The 19876-nt window shown below is 40.1% G+C and overlaps 1 protein-coding gene across 1 annotated transcript in view; it reads right to left on the bottom strand.

The window, feature by feature from the left end:
* The window catches only part of PRTG (protogenin), a 128305-nt gene that overhangs the window by 51568 nt on the left and 56861 nt on the right, over nucleotides 1-19876 (bottom strand). The window contains exons 5-12 of the mRNA XM_038750693.1: nucleotides 18667-18800; nucleotides 17141-17278; nucleotides 15761-15919; nucleotides 14825-14984; nucleotides 14053-14300; nucleotides 11463-11627; nucleotides 9256-9561; nucleotides 7072-7260 (exon numbers count right to left, since the gene is read on the bottom strand). Coding sequence (XP_038606621.1) covers nucleotides 7072-7260; nucleotides 9256-9561; nucleotides 11463-11627; nucleotides 14053-14300; nucleotides 14825-14984; nucleotides 15761-15919; nucleotides 17141-17278; nucleotides 18667-18800 — 1499 coding nt within the window. The remainder of the gene's footprint in view (nucleotides 1-7071; nucleotides 7261-9255; nucleotides 9562-11462; nucleotides 11628-14052; nucleotides 14301-14824; nucleotides 14985-15760; nucleotides 15920-17140; nucleotides 17279-18666; nucleotides 18801-19876) is intronic.

The raw sequence follows: 19876 nt of genomic DNA, 5'->3' as shown, positions 1-19876 counted from the left end.
TTATACTCTCAAAGTGCTTAATTCATTCATTCAATCGTATTTATTGAGCGCCTACTGTGCAGAGCACTGTACTAAGCGTTTGGGAGAATACAATATAACAGTAATAATATTCCCACAATAATAATAATAATAATGATAGCATTTGTTAAGCACTTACTATGTACGAAGCACTGTTCTGAGTGCTGAGGGAGATACAAGGTATCAGGTTATGCCATGTAGGGCTCACGGTCTTAATCTCCATTATCCAGATGAGGTAACTGAGGCCCAGAGAAGTGAAGTGACTTGTCCAAGGTCACACAGCGGACAAGGGGCGGAGTCCGGATTGGAACCCATGACCTTCTGATTCCCAGACCTGTGCTCTATTCACAACGCCATGCTGCTTCTCCCAACACAGTGCTCTGCATGCAGCCATCATTAAGTAAATGATATTGACTGATTGATACTACTATTGGGTATGGATTGTCCTTGTTCTTTTGGAATGCGGTACCTGTACTCCTCAGGCCCGATTTTTAAGCTTTTTGACAGTCAATGACCATCCACATGAGGAGTCTCGGTTCTTAGAAGCTAGATGACGTTCCATTATTCAGTTTCACAATTCCTCTCTTCCCTGGGAATATTTCCCTGGCTCGACTAGGAAGCTTAACTTTGAAATTCTTCCCCCGGGGTCATGGAGAGAGCACAAAAATCATTCTGAGTTTCATTCATTCTGCTGATTATTTGGTTACATAACGTTCTCGTGCACGTCAAAGCACAGCCCAATTTTCACTCCCTTTTGGTAAATGTGTCGCCTCTATGACACTCCTGCACCCTGCAATCCATTAGAGCTACAAATATTTCGCAGAATCTTAACTCGAGTAGCCATTAACAGGAGGCCATAATGGTAAGTAATCAATCAATCAATCAATCTTATCTCTTGAGTGCTTACTGTGTGCAGAGCACTGTACTAAGCACTTGGGAAGTACAAGTTGGCAACATATAGAGACAGTCCCTACCCAACAGTGGGCTCACAGTCTAAAAGTAATTACGCCTAAACCCTTTTAAACTAAGCAAGTACGGCAATGCTGCAAAGATATACGTAAACCAGAGACTAGTTTTTCTTTTAAATTCAAACTTCCTTACTTCCAGTAAGGCACTTAAAGATCTCTGAAAAAAAAATTGAAGTTACAACCAGTTTTCTTTTTCGAGACCTGTATTAAATAAGCGCCAAATTCTTAAAAGCGGTAACTTCCTCTAAAGCATTCCGTGTCCCCAATGGCTGTATTCAATCTCAACAATCCTACAAACTGTTGCTATAATCGGCTTGTATAAACAGACTCAGTACTGCTTGTGGCATTAAAGAACTTTAAATTCACGACTGAAAAACCTTAACTTCTTAGACAAATGTAAATAAAGAGAAAGGGGAGTGAGAGGATACTTGACTCAATTATTTCAATCTTAATAGCCTCTTTTTACCTGTGAATTAAAGGGTACTACTCTCTGTGTTTGAATGTGGAGTAATGGGGAAAAGTACCAGGTTTGAGGCAGAGCTAAGCATTTGGGAATGTAAAGAAAAAACTTAACATCTTACTAAAAATATTTAAAGCACATTAATATACTTTACAGCATAAAACCACTAAATCCTTCTGGTAATTGACTGTTGATTGGTCAGAAACTCCTGATTCGTGCACAGGTATTTTTGATACCACTTACCCTTGTTGTTACATTATTATCAATGGTATTTACTGAGCATTTACTGTGTGCACTCTTTCATTCATTCTTATTTATTGAGCACTTACTGTATGCAAAGCACTGCACTACGCACTTGGAAGAGTGCAATACAACCGAGTTGTTAGACGTATTCCCTCCCCCCTACAAGCTTACAGTCTATTATGGTAGACTGTATTATGGTACTGTATGGCACCACTATATTATGATATTATGTTGAACACACACTCTCCCTCTCATCCCAACCCCAGGCCATATTGTTACATTTATCTGCCAATATCTGGAATTCCAAGATGAATAAATAAAAAAATTAGACTGGACAAAGCATAAGGGTATATGGGTTATTGCTGCTTTCACATTTCCTGCAACTTGTATCACCATGAATTAACAATTCAGTCGATTCTCCCATAATGTGTGTTTCCATTATCTGTTAATTTACAGTTTTGTGCATGTGAGCAACATCTGTGACGGTGTGAGTACTGGAACACAAGGTTTGCACGAACACAACCCCCATGTTGTAAAACTGACTGTGTTTCTTAAGTGCTTCTTAGGTGCCCACAGCAGTATGACACTGGCATTATGTGAAACACCTTCAAATAAATATAACAGTACCATTGTGGGGCACTCTGAAAGTTTTCCTTCCAGGAGTTTTATGTTTGCTACAAAAATTTCAAACAACTCTACAATTTCAGCTTTCAATCTTCTGTCAATACCTAAACTTTATAATGAAAAAAGTAACTACATTTCCACTGCTGAAACTTCAAGAACTTAATTCTCTCATGGGACTAAGAGAGTTGTGTCTAGGAGGGCTTTTTTGTTGTTTGGTAAAAGACAATCTCTCATTACTAACAGTTGTCGTTCTGAAGGTATAATTCCATGCTCAACAATCCCAATTACTCTATACAACTTGATAGGTTGTCAGTCTAGTCCTACAATTACCGTACATTAATGGAAGAGGGGTTTCCTCCCTTTTTCTCCTTTCATGGCAGCACACTCAATATGTTGAAAAGCAAAACTAAACTAAGAGAAGCAGCGTGACTCAGTGGAAACAGCCCAGGCTTTGGAGTCAGAGGTCATGGGTTCAAATCCCAGCTCCGAAAATTGTCAGCTGTGTGACTTTGGGCCAGTCACTTAACTTCTCTGTGCCTCAGTTACCTCATCTGTAAAATGAGGATTAAGATTGTGAGTCCCAAGTGGGACAACCTGATCACCTTGTAACCTTCCCAGTGCTTAGAACAGTGCTTTGCACATAGTAAGCACTTAATAAATGCCATCATTATTATTATTAAACACTGCCACCTCTGATACTCTCCCTCTGCTTGGGCCATCTCCCCAGGTGTCTTGGGCATTTAAGAGGAATATGGAAACAGCTTGACATAGAAGATAGAGCACAGTCCTGGGAGTCAGACGGTCATGGGTTCTAATCCCGCCTTTGCCATTTGTAGGCTATGTGATCTTGGGCAAGTCGCTTCACTTCTCTGGGCCTCACTTACCTCATCTGGAAAATGGACATTGAGACTGTGAGCCTCAAGTGGGACAGGTACTGTGTTCAACCTGATTTGCTCGTATCTGCATAGGGTTAGCGCTTAGAACAGTGCTTTGCACATAGTAAGCACTTAATAAATGCCATCATCATTATCATTATCATTACAGTGTCTGGCACACAGTAAGCCCTTAGCAAGTACCATAATTATTATTACTACTATTCTCCAGATTTGTGGTGTGGTTTCTCAGTTCTGGAACCACATCTGCTGTTTCCTCTGGGGTTGGTCTGCCATTTGCCTGCTGTGCGATATTGGGTGTGCCACTGAACTTCTCTGGGCCTCAGTTTCCTCACCTGAAAAATGGGGATTAAATTCTCTTCTCCCTCCCTCTTAGATTGCGAGGCCCATGGGGGACAAGGACTGTTATCTACTCTGATTCTTAAGTATCTACCCCAAACCTCAGTAGGGTGCTTGGGACAAATACCCCAATCACCATTATTAGTTTTGTTTTTATTGTTTTCTGGGGTGTCGTACAATGCCATGTTCCTAGAGGTTACAGGACCTAATGGACCCCTAATGATTCTACGCTGCAGAATCATTCAGTTAAAGTGACATGGGTCCCCAAAGCACTTATTTACATAACCTACATGTCCTATTACTTCAACATTAACCTGTGTACCCCTTTCCCTGAGTTCACTGGCCTGTAAATTATTTTTGTGTTTGTCTCCCCGGCTAGACTATCAGCTCCCTGTGGGTAGAGATAAAATCTAACTACTGAACCCTCCCAAGTGCTCACTACAGTACTCTGCTCCAAGTAGGCCTTTAATAAGCACTATGAATTAAGCTCTTTCTGCCTCGCTTCTAGTTTATGAACAGACTTGAGGCGCCAAGTGGTACCCTGGAAACTGGTACTATGGAGATAGCAGGAAAGTTCCCAGTGGGATATGAGGAGCAAGGGCTATGCAGGCCAGAGGTGGGACTTGGGCAGGAGCCTTTGCCATCTTTGTGACAACAGCAGCAGGAGCATGGACGATAACTCGCCCTGCCTTCAAAACCTTAGCACATCTCCTGCAAGAGGCCTTCCTCGACTAAGCCCCCACTCTCTTTTCCTCTTCTCCCACTCCCTTCTATATCACCCTTGCATGTGGATTTGCACCCTTTATTCACCACCATCCTCAATCCCATAGCACCTATGTACATATCCGTACTTTATATTAATGTCTGTCACCCCCTCTGGACTGTAACCTCAGTGTGGGCAGGGAACGTGTCTACCAACGCTGTTACACTGTACTCTCCCAGGCGCTTAGTACAGTGCTCTCCCCACGTAAACCTACTTTGGGTACCGGGGGCCATCGTCCTTTCATTCATTCAATCATATTTATTGAATGCTTACTGTGTGCAAAGTTCTCGACTAAGCACTTGGGAAAGTACAGTATAACAATAAACAGACACATTCCCTGCCCCAATGAGCTTACAGTCCAGAGGGGGAAACAGACATCAATATAAATGAATAAGAAATAAAAACTAAATTTAATTTAATAATAATCATAGACAATAATACATAAGACGCCGAGGGGCTCCCACTCTTTATGGAATATTGTCCCTGCACTGTAGCAATACTGCCGTAATGTGACTGACAGGATGGGGAATCTCCTTTAAATATTCTAGTTTCAAGGATTCATTTATAGCTCTCTTTGGGCATTTCTACTGTGAAACCGTGGTAAGCAAAATTTGAATTTTTTTTTCATGAGCAATAGTAATTTCATAAATCACCACACATGAATCTACACATTTGTTTCCATGTGACTCATTTTCTGCTGGTCTTTTTGGCTTCTTGTCTTTCCATTAGAGTTAAAGAACAAAAACCCTCTACTATCCCAGATGGCTATAACAAATTCTTGAGATTATAAATTAGTATTCAGTTTTCCCAGTAAGAGATACCTTTTCAGATTTACCAGTCATTCTGGCCATACCTCCCCCACACTGCTGACAACTGAATTGGCCAGTTTTATCAACACTGACAACTTCATTATCATCAAAACCACTTATTAAACATCCACACGCACTTTTTTCTCTGTTGGACACTGAATACAGCAAGTTAAACAGACATGGATCCTTCTCTCATGGTATCAGATCAAAGGTGAGATTTTAAAACTCTCAGCGGGGGGAGAGTGATGGGCTGATTAGAGTTAGATTTAAGGCAATGTCTCTGGGAGATACAAATAGAATAGATTACATTAGTCTTCAAAACTCCCATCTGGACTGCTCTTGTCAACAGAGAATGTAGAGCTGAGTGAATACTAGAATAATTTTTTTTAAGTTTTCCTAAGTCACAGAAACAGCATCTCCACACTAAACAATCCAGGTGGAATTAATACCTTTAGTGGTGTTATTCATACAGGTGTTTCCTCACAAATGTTAACAATTCACTTTGGCAGAATAGACAAAAACACAACCTGGTGGCATTTTTCAGGTGTTATTCACACTTCCTAATAAATAACCCCTTTTGGCTTTGAAGACAGAAGAGCCAAACAAGTGGCAATAGGGACTCGAAGTGAGTTATTAGCTTAGTCCAACCTGATTTTAAGAGTAGGGTTACTGATGGCTGCAATGTTCCCATCCAAGTTAGAACTGCCAGAGTCACTACTCTGTTGACTTTCATCATCATGTACCAAGTCCTCTTTAGAAGCTCCACATGGAAAAAACGATGCATCCTCTATAACTAAACTACGATACAGAACACCACTAAGTATGTTATTCTGAAGTTATCATATGAAAGAAGAGATTTAGAAGGCTCTCAGCAGGGAAAACCATTTTAAAAGGGTTTTTTTTGGCATGTGGCATCAAGATCATTAATTTTGTAGACAAAGTAGCACAAGGAAATGTAAAATCTAATCATGGTGCACACAGCACACAGGCTGACCTTCTAGGTTATTTTTTTTTCATTTCTTTGTATATTACCAAACCTATTCAGAAGTATTTTTCCACCCCTGAAAAAAGATCAGCAAAAGGCCTGAGAAAACTAATTAAGAATGCATAGTCAAGAGGTTTGGATGTGTTGGGGTATTTTCTTATGTGTAAAAACAAAAGGGAAAGCAACTATTCACTGCTCAACAGCCAGGATTTCTCTAACCTGCTGCCCCTTTGTTTCATTGCTTTCAATTAAACAAGCAGCACTGCCAGATGCTATCACCAGAAATGGTCACAGATGGTCATCTGTCCAGTTAACAGAACAGACTGCTTTTTCAATATCTTTCTCAAATTGTGCCTGGAATACATGCAGTAGATAGGGAAACCTGGCTGTGGTCAAGGGGCCACCTGACCCAGTTAAAATCCTGGGTCAATTTTCATAACTTGGTCACAATTAAATCCCTTTGGAAAATGAAAGGTTCAAACAACTACAACAAAAAAATGAAAGTTGGTCTCCCATCATCTAAGTAGACACATTAGTTATTACAGCTGTATGAATCATTCCTCCGTGCTACATAGCTTGCAAAAGGCATTAATAAAAATAAGGAATATAAATGCAATTCATCCCTAACAAAGGAGAAAGTCCAAGAAGAAATAACACTAAGATGAATGACAGGTTCTGGGCAAATATTGGAGGGAAAAAAATCTAGATATTAACATGAACCACAGACTGAATCTGAGTTAGTGATGATAACACTAAGATGAATGACAGGTTCTGGGCAAATATTGGAGGGAAAAAAATCTAGATATTAACATGAACCACAGACTGAATCTGAGTTAGTGATGAAGCAGTGCTGCAAAGACAAAAGTCTGGTGGCTATGGTGGGAATTTGTCAGAGTGTCTCTTTCTCGGTGTTACAGTTTGTTCTTTCTCTGTGGCCAGACAGAAAGGAGAATGAAGATATACACTCACCCAAACCACTAACAGTATAAAGAAGGTCACTGGCATCAAGTAAAATTGGTCCATTTTCTTGCTGCCCTTCTTCTTTGTAGAATAATTTATAACCATGAATAGCTGCCGTGTCCTCAGACTCTTGCTGCCACCTAACTGTAATCGTTGTACAGTTGAGTGGTTCCAGGCGTAACTCTGGAGATTTGGGGGCTAAAAAAATTGGAACACAAAAATATGTTAGGAAATCACAGTTCCTACACAAATACTTCACTTTCACTGAGCAAAGGTTTCTTACTATTCAATATCCATGTTAGAGGGAATGGCGAGGTTGTTCGGTTGATACTATGAAGTTGGGGAAAGTAACTTCCCCAAAGTAGAACAAGCAGAAGTTAGCACTTCTATCCTTGTGAACACCAAAGAGGGTGATTTTTAAAAAACATTTTTTAAACAAATTCAATTAGAGTAAATCACATTTGTTTGATAATCAAAAGATAGTGTAGTTGAACAACAAAGGTCCCTTTGTCAAATACTAGAAATTTCCTCAATGCTCATTAGGACAATCAGTCACAGAACCAATACTACCATTAGTTCTGACCAGCATCCATTTGGCCACAACTCTGCTTAGTTTGTGGGATTTTTTTTGTTGGTCCCCAAGCAGCACAGTGAGGTACTGAGCTTCTTTTACAGATGGGCAAACTGAGGCCCAAAGATGGTCAAAATTAAAAGTGAAGGATTCTCCTATTCAAAATAGCATACCACAAACCAATAAGAACCTAACAAAAACACTGAGTGCTTAAGTTACAGAAAAGAGACCGGTTCCTTTTCAATTCTTGAGACCTTCTATTTTGAAGTCTATTTTCATGATAGTTGCCCAACGAAAATCTAAATTTGTTTCAGAGGTTAACACAAAGCATGTAGGGTTGCAGGTTTTCCAAAATCAGGAAAAACACAAATCAAATTTTGAAAAAAAAACAAAACAGAACAACTTTTAGTTTCAGAGAGCTGCTCCTGAAAGCATTCTGGGCTGCTCTAATGATTCAGGCAATACCTTAACTTCTTGCTTTCAAATAACAGTCAAAACTAATGTCCACTCCCTCACTACCCCTTCTTTCCACAGAGTTTTGGTTGTTCCACAAAAAACCAGTAGGAAGAGGAGAAGGACACTGCAGGAAGCCTGATGGCAATTTTTTAAAATAGTGATGGGTAAGAACATGAATTCGAGAGTGCAAGCGAGCATTTAGAAGAGTAAGCATTAAAGGAGGAGAAAGAAATGGAATTATTATTACTATTATTTAAATGGAAGGAGGGAGAACAAACATGGAGTATGAAGATTTGAGGCAGGATAGGTTGCAAATAGTAAAAAGGAAATCCAATGGTATTTACTGAGCGCTTACTACATGCAGAACACTGTACTAAGCACTTAGGAGAGTACAACAGAACAGAGTTAGCAGACTCGTACATGCCCATAACAAGCTTATGGTCTACAGGAAGAAAACTGTAAGCTTGTTGTGGGCAGGAGATGGGTCTAACAACTCTGTTGTTTTGTACTCTCCCAAGTGCTTAGTACAGTGCTCTGCACACAGTAAGCGCTCAATAAACCTTCCCTGACTAAACCTTCCTTTCCTCATCCCCCACTCTCTTCTGTTGCCCTGACTTGTTCCCCTTATTCATTCCCCCTCCCAACCCCACAACACTTATGTACATACATGTAATTTACTCATTTACATTAATATCTGTCTCCTCCTCTAGATTGTAAGCTCACTGTGGGCAGGGACTGTGTCTGTCTACTGTCATCCTGTACTCTCCCAAGCAGTTAGTACGGTGCTGTGCACATGGTAAGTGCTCAATAAATACAACTGAATGAATGAGTAAATACCATTGACGATGCAGAGGAAAAGGACAGAGGTTCTCTACTGGCAAATTCTGACAATGATTTTGGTAAATTCCACTGAAAGTGAAGCAATGCTTCCAACAGAATGCACCTAATTTCAAAATCCCCAAATAGGCAGCCCCGAGGATAACGGAAAAATACTCTAGATTGGGAGCTCATTGTGGGCAGGGATTGTTATTGTTTATTATTGTACTGTACTTTCCCAAGCCCTTGGTACAGTGCTGTGCACACAATAAGCACTTACTACTGAATGAATAAACGATTACTTGGAAAGAACAATTACTCTTCTTCCCAAAGGCACTTTGGAAGTTTACCTTTCACACTCGTAGCTTTTGGTGTCCTGTGTGACGTCCATACAGAAGCTTCTCCCAGTCCCACTTGGGTTGCAGCAGTGATGCGGACCAGGTAAATGCTATCGGGTTTCAGGCCTTCCAAGAGGTACTCGTGCGTGCTGCCCGGGACCTCCAAAACTTGGATGGAGTTTTCCGTGCTGATGCGGAAGGACAACCGGTATAGCACAACTTGACCACGGCGGTACTTGGCAGGGATCGGAAGCCAAGAGATGAGAATATCTGTGGGACTGCGACTCGTCAAACTAATTTCAGGAGGCCTCAGGGGAACTGAAATACGAAAGTACACGCTTAACGGTCTTCAGGAGCAGGTACGTTAACCCAAAGTAAGTATTTCAGCACAAAATTAGACACTGCATTGCACTCGATGGGGGTTAAATACATACCATTGCTACTATGAATAGATTTTGATTTACAATTATTTCAGATTTTTCCAAACGCTTTTATTACATGATAATTCAAAAATCCAAGGACTAGAAAGCGTTTCCCTGTCCCAAACCACAACCCCTGATGGATCAAATAATTTGTCTATGGACTGAGCACTTCGAACATCTTGGAAGGAAAGTACTGCATACGTTTGTGATGAAGTCAGGATCATCTTTACCACCTTTATTACTCACATTCCTTTCTCCAGATAATTTTGGAGAAGCAGCATGGCCTCGTGGAAAGAGCACGGGCCTGGGAATCAGAGGACCTGGGTTCTAATCCCGGCTGTGCCATGTGTCTGCAGTGTGACCTTGGGTAAGTCTCTTACCTTTTCTGTGCCTCAATTACATCATCTATAAAATGGGTATTAAAGCTGTGAATCCCATGTAGTGCAGGGATTGTGCCCAACCTGATGATCTTGTATCTATCCCAGGGCTTAGTACAGCACCTGGCACATAATAAGTGCTTAACAAATGCTATATTAAAAAAACCTGACCTCTGCAAACAATTACAGATATGAGTTTTGGCTAACTGCACAGTGGGTTGACTTGGAGATGAGGAAGCATTCCCCCCTGTGCCTACATAGCATCTGTGTAAATCTGTGTGCCTGCTATGTGAGCTTGGGTAAGTCATTTAACTTCTCTGGGCCTTAGTTGTTCATCTGTAAAATGGGGATTAAGAGTGTGAGCCCCATGCGGGACAGGGACTGTTGGCCAACCTAATTAACGTATATCTATCTTAGTGCTTAGAACTGTGCTTGGCATATAGTAAATGCTTAACAAGCAATATAATAATAATAATAATAATTATTATTATTATTATTTGTGGCCAGAAGGTGCTCTCATGGCAGAAGAGATGGCTCACTGTTGCTTGGCTCGATTGTTCCAGCTTGGCAATGTGGCTGAAAGAACCGTGTTGTTAGGGAGTAGAGTGAGCTGGTAGCACAACCTACAACAATCCAGTTGCAATTCTCAAGTAAAGAAGTGGGAAGAGGTCAGTGGAGGTTGGCTCTTTCCCCTTTGGGAAGCCCTTGGGAGCTGCAGATTTGAGAATCTGGCTCAGAAAAACAATTCACTGCAGACATAAAAATTATTATGACATTTGCTAAGTACTTACTACTTGTCGAGCACTGTTCTGGGATAGATATACGTTCCACATGGGACTCACAGCTTAAATAGGGGGCAGTAAGATTTAATCCTCATAATACAGATGAAGAAACTGAGGCAAAGAGAAGTCATATAGTCCCTTCCCTCAAAAATCTTACACTTAAAAATAATAATAATAATTATGGCATTTGTTAAGCACTTACTATGTGCCAGGCACTGTAATAAGTGCTGGGGTGGCTACAAGAAAATCGGGTTGGACACACATGGGGCTCACGATCTCAATCCCCATTTTACAGGTAACTGAGGCCCAGAGAAGTGAAGTGACTTGACCAAGGTCACACAGCAGACAAATGGCGGAGCCGGGATTAGAGCCCATGACCACCTGACTCCCGGTCCCATGTTCTATCCACTATGCCACACTACTTCTCTGGTTATACTTTAATCATGTTTCTCACAAAAAACAACAAATATATTTATAGCTGTAGTCATGTCATAGCAGATTAACCGGTAGCCCCCACTATTTGGTGTGATCAATAGAACAGTTATATTTGCCCAATTATGGTGCCATTCTGTTCTTCTGTGAGCTTTTAATCTAAGCGATTTATGTAAAAGCCTTAATTAAAATTTTCACCAGCTTACCATCTTCAAGTGTATTCTGAGTTACGTGATCAGACATTTGACTGGCTCCCATTGGCATGTAGGCTACGATATAAAACGTATAGTTGCTGGCAGGCTCTAAATCATCGATAATATAATGAGTTGTGTCATTTCCAATAACGATTTGATACTCTTCATTATTTAAACCTGAATTAAAGCAAGAATTAGGGGGAAAAAATGAAACAGTTATTTCTGTCAATTTAGTACAATAAACTGGTCTTTGCCAGGGGCTATTCCTTACCCACTTTCTCCCCCACCTTTGAAGAAAAAAAGACCAAAGCAAACAAAGTTCTTTAGTCTCTGTAAGTAACTGTGTCTTGCTACAAATGACTGCAGTTTGGATTTTTGCTGGATAAAATAAACCTGAACACATTCAATCTTATATAAAACCCATTCAAGATCTAGTCACAACATATAGTGGACAACGTACAGTAACACAACAGACGAGTCTGCTAATAGTCTTATTATTCACAGCAATCTTAAATCTGTTTAAACTCACTATTTTTTAAAGCCTAATTACAAGGGCTTCATATTAACCTCTGGGGAATGCGATGGTTCTACTCTATTTAAAAAACAAAACGGGCAAAAAAAGTTGCCTTGCCAAAGATCTCATTTTGCCCAAGGATTCTATTAAATTTGACTGACATGGGTTTTTCTTTCACTTGTATGAAAGAAAAAGGATTGGCAGAGAACGTACTTCAAAAATGTTTTGTCCCATAATGAGCTTTTTTAAAAAAAAATCTTCAGCAATTCTTATTAGAATATGCAAGGCAAGGTATAGAACTAGGGAGTCTTTGTTAGGCTTAATTCCTATAGAGCAAATCTGTAAAGTGGAACAAGCGTACTGAAAGCTACTATGCTTCACAAACAATTCACAGTAAATGCATGTCAACTTAATCAAAACTCCCTAAGCACCGAACCCCTCCTCTCCACCGCTGAATTTATAAACAAAACAGAAGGCAAATTCCACTATTAAGTTTTCCCACATTTCTGAATTAACTTGATAGCATTTTAATTAGACAAGATTATGGGCATTTCACAACAGACTAGTTAATGGCTTGTTAATTAGGAATGGCATAGCACGATTTCTGACCTGCTAAACAAGATCCTTGAGCTCAAATTAAAAGGCCTTGTTCTGCTCTTCAATAGGCTGCTAGGCTTCATGTGGAGGCCCTAATGAAACATCCACAATTGAGAGCAAGATTGCCCTTCTACCACAATCAGTACCCCTTTTGTACCATTTCTAAATCACTAACAAGGAATTAACACACTCCAACATGCACTCTCATCAGACCCTCATTCTTCTTGCTAACCTGACCCTTGATTTAAATGTAAAATATTCCTCTTCAGAACACAAAAAAACACCTGTTAGTTTCTTCAGACAACTTTACCAAATACTGTCTTCTGCGAGGGCTTTTACAGCGAATTTCAGAGCGTAATATATAAATGCTGCGTTCGCTGCAGAAATCAAACCATGAATACGTGTATTCTTTGTTTTTACTTTACCCAGTATATTGTGGAAGACCGATAGAGAAATCCTTATAATTTATAACTTTTATTTTATTGCTTTATTCCCCTTCAAACATTTCTGGCTCTTTCCCCACACTAGAATTTAGAAATGGAAAGAACTATGCTCGTGCAAAGGTGGGCTAGAAGAACCTCTAAATTGAATATTTCAGAATATACTCTACTTACCTTTCTCATGATTCCATTTCAGAGCTTAGTACAGTACTTGGCACATATAGTGAGCACTCAAATAACCACAACTGTTATTATTACTTTTGCAGGCTTAAAACACTTATGGGTTCGGCTCCCAATTTTATTTAGGGAACACAAAAAGGAAATCCATCCTCAACTTGAAGAGTATACAGGAACAAAATTCACAGAAATTTCAGAATGCACATTTTGCTAATTATGCATGAAAGGTGCTAAAGAGGTTGTATAGTCTACCTTACAGCTTGTCAAGCTACCATTTTCTTTAAGGAGAATACTGCTATTTTTTTTTCCCTTGGCAACACAACATTAATTCTCTCAACAGTAGTTTGTTATGGAGATAAAGCTGTGCCTACACTGGCAAAGTAAAGTGGACAAGTGAGTCATCCAGTTTGTTTGATCAATATAAGCAACCACTCTGGATAATTCTAGAAAACGAATGTTTTTCTCCTTGGTGAAAAGTTGATCTCTTGGTCTAGATTACCTGGATAATCTCCTCCCTTCATAGTTCCATTTCAATTTATTCATGCAGAGAGTCTAAACCTCAAGATGAATAAATTCCTTACCTGCTTTAATTGGGAAGTTTTACAAGGCATATGATGACCTGCAGGGATTAGGAAAACTATACTAATATCTTTCTGGACAAAAATAAACCCCAAGTCACCACATAATGTACAAAGGGAAATATTAATATCTTTATCATCAGATCAAGGTCACCAGCACATTTTTGAAGACTAACAAGAAATCATAATTAACTTCCAAACTCATTCCTTGTGGACCACTCACATAAAAATGCAATCATTTACCACAAAAGTAAACCATGAGCCTTTAAAGATGATCATTTATTCTTTCTGCTCACCTTCTGCCTTCATGTAATGCACCGAATATGCGATGACTTTGTCAGAATTGTAAAGCGGCCGCTCCCAAGCTAAAAGGATGGCTGAACTTGACATAGTTTCAGCATGAACATTACAAGGAGCACTGGGCCTGTCTTCTGACATAACTACAGTCAGCCGGGCTCTGGACAATATAGATCCTTGGCTATTCTCGGCCATACACTGATAAATAGCATCATCTTCAGGAATAATCTGGTTAATCACCAATTTGCTGAGAGACAAAAAAAAGGGAAGTGAAATGTCGATTCCATGAAGCTTTAGCTAATCAAGGTTTGCTACTGATCAATTCACTTAATCTACAAAACAAATTTTTATGCACAAAACTCTGGACCAGTGATTAGCTGTACAAATCAACCACACGTAGATTATTATATCCAACAATAGCCATGATTATTAATCAGAAAGCAACTTCAAGAGTCATGTGATATACAATTTAAAATTCTATCATCTTTTTCAAATTAGGACTTAAGATTTCCTCATTCCATTGGAAACTCCTTCAATCAGGAAATCTTTTATACCAAGGTCTGAAATTGACAATTATTTTGAAGTTACTAGAAGTTAAGATAGGTTGTTTTACTTCAAAGCACTATAATGCACCATTGACACCATACATTTGCTGTTCTATACCTTATCTCTTTGGGCACTCTTTTCCTGATCTGTTCATCGATCAATCATAGAAGTATATGATATGAAGTATAAATATGATATTCATAAAGTAGTAAGAACACATTTTACCTGTTATACATTTTAATTCTCCCATTGGAATGTATCCTCCTCCCATTTTTCAGCCAAGACATTTTAGGAGAGGGAATTCCTTCTGCTTGGCACACGAAGCGGGCAGTGCCAGCCCGAGGCCTTGTTAAACTTTCTGGCCATTCCACAAATGAAGGTGGAGCTAGAAATATATATAAAAAGAAAAAGAGAAAGAAAGAAAAAAAAAGGTAAAATCCAAGGCATTTTCCACAAAGGTTGCTGTGAATTCCTCAATGCTGGATGTAAAGTAGGACTGAAAGAACTGATTTCGCAGTTAGATGTCTTTGCGAATTCATTTTAGCACTGTTTAACAGTTTATTCCATAGTTTTGAAAAATACATTTTTTAACTAATGTATTTTACTGTTAACTAAATGAACAGTCATTGCCTGATCTGGTGGGCCTTTTGCAGGGAGATTGAAGTGATTGTGTGAATGACACCAGATAAAGTCTTGAAAAATACAATCCCCACTGGGAAAGGGACACAACTTTTTGACTGTCAAGAAAACAAAGTAAAATACAAAATTCTCAAATCACACACAGGCATAACTATATAACAGCAAATACTAACGTTCATTATTATTTCTGCTCATTTCATTTGTATGGCATTTTATTCCCACTACTAGAAGGGAATAATATGCTCAGTTTTGGGAAATGCTTTAACTGAGGCCACGATGGTATCATTTGAGTTGCTACTGCTTAGCCTGCTAGGCCATGCCACCTATAATTAGATTTTCACTAAATCCATTAAAACCCACTTAACAAAATCCATTAGTGGGAGAAGAAGCATTACGGTATTCTACACTGACCAAGTTAAGTAACTCAATTGAATCAGAAATTCCAGCTATTGAAAACACACACGCAAACACACATGCACGAGGGAAAGATTTTAAATTATTCTAAATGGAAAGGAACCATACCTAGCACAGTTAGAGTCGCCATGGCAACAGTGAAGTTTCTCGTGCCTGGGGTAGTAGCACGACAAACATAAACCCCAGCATGTTGCATCTTAACATCAGATATCATGAGATTGCCATTTCCAAGAACTCGTGTATTGAAGACATCGATGGATTTGTGATCTGTATGAAAGAGACGATTCAAATTATAATGAGGCAAAATGGTAGACTAGAGTGACATTAATAGCCTTGGACGGCAGGTTATTAATTAAAATTGCTTTAGCAAAGTACTAAATTCTCTCAAACTAAATACAAATGAATGGAAAATTAAACAATTGTACTGATGTTTGACTTGACAGTATTTTCTATTCCTAAACCTCCTGTGATAGGATTTCTGGCAATGTATCTTAGAGTAATACTTGATATCAAATAGAAATGGTTTCAAAGCTGACATTTCTTTTTCTTATTTACTATGTATAATATTGGTTTTTTTCTGGTTGTCTCATGGCTTCTACCAGCTTCTTCACTCCATCAGCCACAGTTTAAAAACAAATACTTGAACACTTTTATCCCCCTTTTATTTTACTGACAAAGGTTGTTGGCTCAGTGGCCTGTCATTCATTCAATTCATTCATTCAATCAATCAATATTTTCTGAGCACTTACTGGGTGCAAAGCACTGTACTGAGCTCTTGGGAGAGTACAAGATAACCATTAGCATGTATACTGTAATATTTTTAAATTTTTCTTCATGGAATTCTCCAACATTTTAGCAGCCTTCACACACTCTTTCTTCTACATTCATACAGAATGAAAAAGCTCAACTCAGGGACATGGGAGCACTGAATGGTTTAATCTGCTTTCTCACCTCCAGATTGCTATAAGAACGTAACAGACCAACATGGATAAATTCAGTTCTGCATATTTTAACCTCTAAATTTGGCTGGAACACTGCTAAGGAATTAGGAAACATACTGTTGACAACACAAGCCTGTCTGCATATGGCAAAATGCTGTGTTGGAGGAAAGAATTGTTCACAAACATATGAGTGCTTAGTTGGACACAAGTAAATACCACAGCACAAGTCCTTCCTTAATCAGAACTGTGCAAGAATGTAACCCTTATGTTACAAGAGAACTGGGCACACTTTAATACAATAGAAATAAAAATGGCAGACTCTAGAAACTGACAATAAGATAAAAGATGCCAAACTGGTAGAAGGCCCACAGAAATGTTTTAAGTGCTAGAAGAAAGCCAAAATATCTTCTCTACAAATTACAGATGTTTGGGGAACAGAAATACAAACCACACATTTTTTATGGAATTACTGTAACGCTAATTTTATAAAATAAGCAAGGACAAATCCTACGAGTAGAAACTGTGTGTTCATTTGGGGTAGACCTACCAAGCCGACTCCAAGAAATGATTGGTTTGGGATTTCCCGAGGCCACACACTCCAAAATGACTGTCTGGTGCAGAGAAGTTGTAATATTCTGTGGTCCTGCTATTATGGCTGGTTTGTGGTACGATGGGGACTCCAAAGCTTTCAAACCAAAAGGAAGCATGGATGAAATTTTATAGGTTAAATGTCAAACACATCAGTACAAGAACACTGCCGACTCAATAATAATAATGATGGCATTTATTAAGCGTTTACAATGTGCAAAGCACTGTTCTAAGCGCTGGGGAGGTTACGAAGTGATCAGGTTGCCCCACAGGGGGCTCACAGTCTTAATCCCCATTTTACAGATGAGGTAACTGAGGCACAGAGAAGTTAAGTGACTTGCCCGAGGTCACACAGCTGACAATTGGCAGAGCCGGCATTTGAACCCATGAACTCTGACTCCAAAGCCCATGCTCTTTTCCACTGAGCCACGCTGCTTCTAAATTTCAAATATAGCTCAAAAACAAAATGAAAAAATCAGCTGAGACCGCTTCATTTTCTTAAGAATGTATACACCACTTTTAACATGTTGAATAAAGATGTGACATAACTTGTGAAGCCCTGGTAGTGCCAGGGAGAAAAAAAGCCAATAAAAAAGACTTCAAGGCGATATCCATCTCAGTCTAGAAGCAGTGTGCCATAGTGGATAGAGTACAGGACTGCGCACGCTTCCCCTACTTGTCCGGTTGACCCGTTTCGAAAAGGGAGGGGAAGGCAGGGCGGAAGAACCAAAACCAGCGGCCAAACCGGGGGATCCAAAAGCGGATGCCCACCGAGGAATAAAACAAGCCAAAACCCAGGTGGGGAGCGGCTCGAAGCCGAGACTGGGCTTCAGCCCCGTGGAGGCAGCCAGCCACAGGTTGACACAGACTGTGAGCCCATCTTCTAGACTGTGAGCCCACTGTTGGGTAGGGACCGTCTCTAATATGTTGCCAACTTGTACTTCCCAAGCGCTTAGTACAGTGCTCTGCACACAGCAAGAGCTCAATAAATACGATTGATTGATTGACTGGGAGTCGGAAGGACCTGGGTTCTAATCCCGGCTCCATCACTTGTCAATTGGGTGACCTTGGGCAAGTCGCTTCACTTCTCCGTGCTTCTGTTACCTCATCTGTAAAACGGGATTTAAGACTGTGAGTCCCATGTGGGACAGGCACTACGTCCAACCCGATTTGCTAGTATCCACCCCAGCGCTTAGTCCAGTCCGTTCTAGACTGTGAGCCCACTGTTGGGTAGGGACTGTCTCTATATGTTGCCAATTTGTACTTCCCAAGCGCTTAGTACAGTGCTCTGCACATAGTAAGCGCTCAATAAATACGATTGATGATGATGATGATGTTGGGTAGGGACTGTCTCTATATGTTGCCAACTTGTACTTCCCAAGCACTTAGTACAGTGCTGCACACAGTAAGTGCTCAATAAATATGATTGATTGACTGATTATATATAGAAGCACTTAACAGCATAATAATTACTATTATTATTACCTGGAATCACAGTTAGAGTAGCCTCCACACTTTTACGCCTATTGGCTACAGTAGTGGCCACACAGCGATACTTTCCAGCATCCCTGTGGCCTACCCCATAGATCTGCAGCACTCCCGTCGGTAAGGCAGTTACTCTGTAGGGGGGGAACGAAACAGATTGTGATCAACTTTTCTCTTTCTGTTAAAGCCTTCTCACTTTTTTTAAATTTCAAAGGAAAAATCAATTTGAATAAACTATCAGAGGAATGAGAGACTCCAATACGGATTCACATGTCTGTTATCCTTTGGACCACTTCAGCTCTCTAAAAAGAGCAGGGAATTTTGCAACCAACAGTTCTGAGAGTGCTTTGGATATTAACAACATTGTCTCTAAAAAAAGACATTCAGTCCACACCTCCCCAATCGTTAAGAACCTCTGGGGGTTGCCCATCCACCTCTGCATGAAACAGAAACTCCTTACCGTCAGCTTTAAAGCACTCAATTACCTTGGCCCTACCTAACTCATCAATCTATTAAAGCCCACCCTGCACATTTCTCTCTTCTATCGCCAACTACCTCACTGTGCCCACGTCTTTCCTGGTGGCCTCCTTCCCCCTCCATATTCACCAGACCACCACTCTCCCCACCTTCAGAGCCTTATTGAGAGGCAGCGTGGCTCAGTGGAAAGAGCCCGGGCTTGGGAGTCAGAGGTCGTGGGTTCTAATCCCGGCTCCACCACTTGTCAGCTGGGTGACTTTGGGCAAGTCACTGAACTTCTCTGGGCCTCAGTTACCTCATCTGTAAAGTGGGGTTTAAGACTGTGAGCCCCATATGGGACAACGTGATTACCTTGTATTCCCCCCCAGCGCTTAGAGCAGTGCTTGGCACATAGTAAGTGCTTAACAAATGCCATCATTATTATTAAGGTCACATCTCTTCCAAGAGGGCTCCCCCAATTAAGCTCTCTATTCTCCAATTTCCTCTCCCTTATTCATCTGTGCATTTGGATCTGTGCCCTTTGGGCACTTTGTATGCACCCCACCCTCACCACCACGTCATTTATGTACATAGCTGGGATTTCTTTCTATTTATGTCTGTTTCCCCATCCAGACTGTAAGCTCCTTAGTGGTAGGGAAGGTATCCTTCAGCTTTGCTATACTGTACATGTCCAAGCACAATGGTCTGCCCACCTTAAGCATTCAGTAAATATCACTGACTGATGATCAGCTAT

Source organism: Tachyglossus aculeatus, chromosome 8 (assembly GCF_015852505.1).
Source record: "Tachyglossus aculeatus isolate mTacAcu1 chromosome 8, mTacAcu1.pri, whole genome shotgun sequence".
NCBI classification, from domain to species: domain Eukaryota; kingdom Metazoa; phylum Chordata; class Mammalia; order Monotremata; family Tachyglossidae; genus Tachyglossus; species Tachyglossus aculeatus.
The sequence above is the reverse complement of the archived record's forward strand: the minus strand, read 5'-3'. Positions and strand labels throughout refer to the sequence as shown.